At 40.5% G+C, this 4,840-nt stretch overlaps 1 protein-coding gene across 1 annotated transcript in view; it reads right to left on the reverse strand.

The window, feature by feature from the left end:
* The window catches only part of LOC106816607 (calcipressin-1-like), a 19,475-nt gene that overhangs the window by 13,883 nt on the left and 752 nt on the right, over positions 1-4,840 (reverse strand). Inside the window, exon 2 of the mRNA XM_014821229.1 lies at positions 3,697-3,872. Within this exon, the coding sequence (XP_014676715.1) occupies positions 3,697-3,870 (174 nt within the window). The 5' untranslated portion in view covers positions 3,871-3,872. The remainder of the gene's footprint in view (positions 1-3,696; positions 3,873-4,840) is intronic.

A 4,840-nucleotide genomic window follows, 5' to 3' on the forward strand; every position in this document is an offset into this window, starting at 1 on the left:
CGTGTGCGCATGCAAACGCATCGATTTCTTGCGTGTGGAAAATATCACACGTGTTTGATATTTTCTTCCACGTGTGGCAGATTGCACAGCGTGTGCGGAGTGGCTGTGTCAAGTTCCACACCGGTTCTATGTAACCGACCAATAGCAGCAGGTCAAGCGAGTACCCGCGTGTCTCCGTGTACCCGCGTGTACGTGCGTGTACCTGCGTGTACGTGCGTGTACCGCGCTGCAACCGCAAGTTAAGATCACGTGACTCGCTTGACCTGCTGCTATTGGTCGGTTACATAGAGCCGGTGTGGAACTTGACACAGCCACTCCGCACACGCTGTGCAATCTGCCACACGTGGAAGAAAATATCAAACACGTGTGATATTTTCCACAGGCAAGAAATCGATGCGTTTGCATGCGCACACGCTGTGTTTTGTGCTGCACCATCAGCCACGCGTGGCCGATGGCGCAGCACAAAACACAGCGTGTGCGGCGGGCTTTACATGCATTTTTGTGACGGAATTTTGACCCATTTTGGGGAATCCCAAAGGCATAAAACGGGAAATTTTTGGAGCATTCTTCCACATTGTTTGTGACTTAATTAGTCATATGACTCATATCATCAACATTTCTCAACCAATTAGCTTGATATTTCACACGAGGTATGTTCACAGTAGGGGTAATTAGTAGCCGTAATTTGACTTCTTGGTAACTACTACGTAATGACCTATGATGGCATTAAATTGACTTTTTTAGCCATATCATCTACATTTCTCAACCAATGACTTTGATATTTCACATGTAGTATATTCCTATATTCCTATATTCTTATATTCCTATATTCCTATATTATCTTACTCCTGGTATATTCACATCAAAGGTAATTATAGTAGCCGTAATTTGACCTTTGGGTGACCCCTAGAAGATGACGCGTGACGTCATCAAATTGCATTTTAGCGCATTTCAGTGACGTTATTAGACATATCGTCGACATTTCTTGTTCAATTACTTTGATATTTCACATGTGGCATGTTCACATCAAAGGTAATTAGTACCCTTAATTTTACCTCTCGGTAACCTAGGGAAGATGACTTATGGCGTCATTAACTTGACCCTACCAGGTAAAAATTTACATAAAATTTACGTTAAATCAATAAAAGTGATTAAGTATGGTATGCTGTTCCTGTTAACGGAAACAAAAACCAGTAACATGTTTTAATAATAGACTAAAAATTTATTTATATAGTATTGGTGTTAAATTTATATATATATATATTATACAGAAACTCGAATTACTGTAGTACATGACTGGACATATATAATGCATGTGTAGGTATATATGATCTGTTGGCTACTATAGCTTAATGCATCAAAGACGTATTGTACGTGTATTACGTGTATACGTATATACGTGTATACGTGTACGTGTATTAGACAGTGTAATACTATTCAGTATTCTTTGTGTCACTGAGTTACACACCTCTCGCGAAAGCTGTGGATTAGGGAAAGCATACTGAAATATGTATGTATGCGTGTTGATAAATAAATAATAAAATAAATAAATGAATAAATATAATAAAAACGCGTTACCATAATAACGAATATATTTACGATAAATTACTTGACTGGACGATCCTGCTACCTCGTGGCAGAAGCCGGTTTTACAATCGATTACATGACTGGACGATGCTGCTACCTCGTGGCAGAAGCTGACATTACAAGTAAAAAATTGATTAAAAAATGCATTAAAGTGGAATATTATTACTTCTCACCAGAAGGACAGGAGCGAACCATTATTGTCTAGCGTGTTGTTTACTTTTCATTACTGTTACCGTTTCTGCGACCACGTACAATCGCCCCGAAAGCAATAATATTTTGTTGCAATATTTAAATTTAGTATATACAGTACCAGTCGTTTTCGGGGTCATAAGGTGCTTATACTTTAGAGCGGGTGGCGATCCCAATATTTCACTTGCACAGCACTGCCCTGCATTTCACATGACCCTATAGTAATGTATTAGGAGGGGTTGGGGTGCAGGTAACTTGCGGCATTATTGCTCAGAGACAAAGCTGATCAGTCGATCCTCTCCCCATGTGAGCGCGACAGCCAACGCATGTGAAAGAATGTAGATATAGTATACACTTACGTATCAATTTTGTGTGTGTGCGAGTGCGTGCGCGTGTACGCGCGCTTGTACGTTCAACTGCCTTATGCTTTCCTGTGGCTATGGTGGTGGTGTGGGGTTAGGCGGTACTCGTCCGTAGGGCCTGCTACGTATACAGGGAGTTATTTTATACGCTTATGTTTATGCATAAATTTACTTACGTAGTTTTATAGCGTAGAAAATGACTGCACAGGTAGAGCGTAGGTCTGTGCTTGAATAATTACTTATTGCTACTTATTTACCCTGCAGAATATAATGTGTAGGAACGAGTTGTTAGGTGCGGTAACATACGCGCACTAGCTTTACCTGCAAAGAATATTATCTTGGCAGTCAACGGCGACCGACGTTGCAGCGCCATTTGCCCATACATTAGCATATCTGGAAAATGTGGCGCGATGCTGCGAGCGAAGTGAAGCATGTAGATCAGATTTTACTATGCACACGTGCTGTCAGCCTGGCCGGCTCCAGTTTGAACGTATAAGAACGGCCGAAGAATATTGTCTTGGCAGTCAATGGCGACCGACGTCAGCGCCATTTGCCCATACATTAGCATAGCTGGGAATCGTGGCGCGATGCTGCGAGCGAAGTGAAGCATGTAGATAAGATTTTACTATGCACACGAGATATTACTATCTACGAGATATTTACTTTTTTACGGAGGAACGACAACAGGCACCTCGCTGTCTGCCATTTTTGACTCGGGAATGTGACAAAAGGTGGCGCCAGTGTGCAGTGATCAGATCCGCAAAGGGTATTCGCACTGCGGTGCGAATAAAGACACATTTGCTGCTATTCGCACCGCGGCGTTGCGAACAAGGACACGTTTGCTTGCTATTCGCACCGCGGCACATTTGCTGCTATTCGCACCGCGGCGGTGCGAACAAGGACACGTTTGCTTGCTATTCGCACCGCGGCACATTTGCTGCTATTCGCATGCTTAGAGTTATTGACGCGATTATTGCAGTAGAACATAGAAGGATGTAGCGTAATTATAACCTAAATTAGCTGAAAATAACCCTAGAACCTAGAGTAAACTCTCCCTTTAATCAATACAACCAATGAAAACACTGGCCATACCTGATGAAAAGCAATCACATTTTTCCTCAAAATGCCTCAAGCAAATCGTTGCTTTGCCTGGATTTAATGCCTTGTCAGTCCCATTGCTTGTGTGTTTTGACGAGGTAACTAACAACCAAGCTAACATAAAGAACTATAATCTAGAAAAAGGATACAGAACAGAAACGTAACACTAAGATAGACTTCTTGTTTCTGCAATACTTCCACAATTAAGTACATTATAGATGACGATGCACAAATGCCTCCATAAGACCTGATATCTTTCTGTTGAGCTAGTTATTTGTGCCCAAAAATTCAGTCTATAACAAAAAATCCCAACAACCAGGAACACATTGCAATGTGAACAAAAACCTCTAATCTCATTTGGTATTCTTCACTAAATAGTTCCCAGCATTTCCTTTCCTGTTAATTTTTATTATGATAATTGAAATAAATTTGGGGTTTGATTCTCAAAGATAGAACTTGCCTTATTATCAGGGTCTTCAAACACTTCAAGCGCCAATCCAGTTACAATCAAGGTGCATGGTGTATCTTCAGGATCGTAAGTGATAAGTTCTTTTCCTTCATTTATGTGCAACTCTTCCAAATCGAGGTTCATCTCTTTAGCCATTGAGCTAATCTTCGGTGTTGCTTTGTCCATTTCTATAAAATACGACACATATAGCACTAATCATGAATGATCTTGGAACCAGGAAAAATCCAGATAACCTGTTACTTCCGGTCGCCTGCTCAGTGTATGTTTAGATTTGGCATTTGCTCAATTGGCTATTTTCTATTCTCAATGTCTATCTATATCTTTTGTGTTAACAATTGGCCCAAACAAATGCGCAGAACCTATGAATGAATGTATTAATCATACTATGATGTAGAATGCTAGAACTTAGAAGCCATCACGGGGTTTCAATGTTTACATTAAATAACTAAAAATTAAATACTATTATGCCTGTCATGGTAGCAATAGGGTAGTAATATAATATTTAAATATAAATTAACATTATTTAATAATGTGTTAATTGTTGCAGCTATAATAATTTACGATCAACATATAAGATCATTTAACCTGTTCACATTGAGGTAGCGCTAGTAACTATAGCCCACGTACAGTACAGCCTGCGGCAACTGTACGCGGGCTATATTTACTATAGCTAACATTGAGGTAGACTATAGCAACAGACACACTGCTAACAGGAAGGAAAACTAGTAACATGTTTTCATAATAGATTGAGAATTTATTCACATAGTAATATTAGTATTACTAGCCCGCCCAGGCTGTGTGACTAACGTCAATATACACATGTACGTCTCTTGATGTATGACCGTTTCTTGGAGCTAGTAGTAGTAGCGCTCATAGGGTCTATGTCCCCCAGAGTACTGCCGGAACGTACCCTATTTACAACTACCCTGGTCACTATTTGATATGGTTAGGGTTAGGATTAGGGTTAGGGTTAGGATTAGGGTTAGGGTTAGGATTAGGGTTAGGGTTAGGATTAGGGTTAGGGTTCGGGTTAGGGAGTAGGCGTAGGCGACTCCCTAGACTAGTTAGTGGAGTAGGCGAGGTACGGTTCGGCATATTAGCCTTACTAGGATGAATTATTGCATGAAAACAAAGT

Source organism: Priapulus caudatus, unplaced genomic scaffold (assembly GCF_000485595.1).
Source record: "Priapulus caudatus unplaced genomic scaffold, Priapulus_caudatus-5.0.1 Scaffold1430, whole genome shotgun sequence".
In the NCBI taxonomy this organism is placed as follows: domain Eukaryota; kingdom Metazoa; phylum Priapulida; class Priapulimorpha; order Priapulimorphida; family Priapulidae; genus Priapulus; species Priapulus caudatus.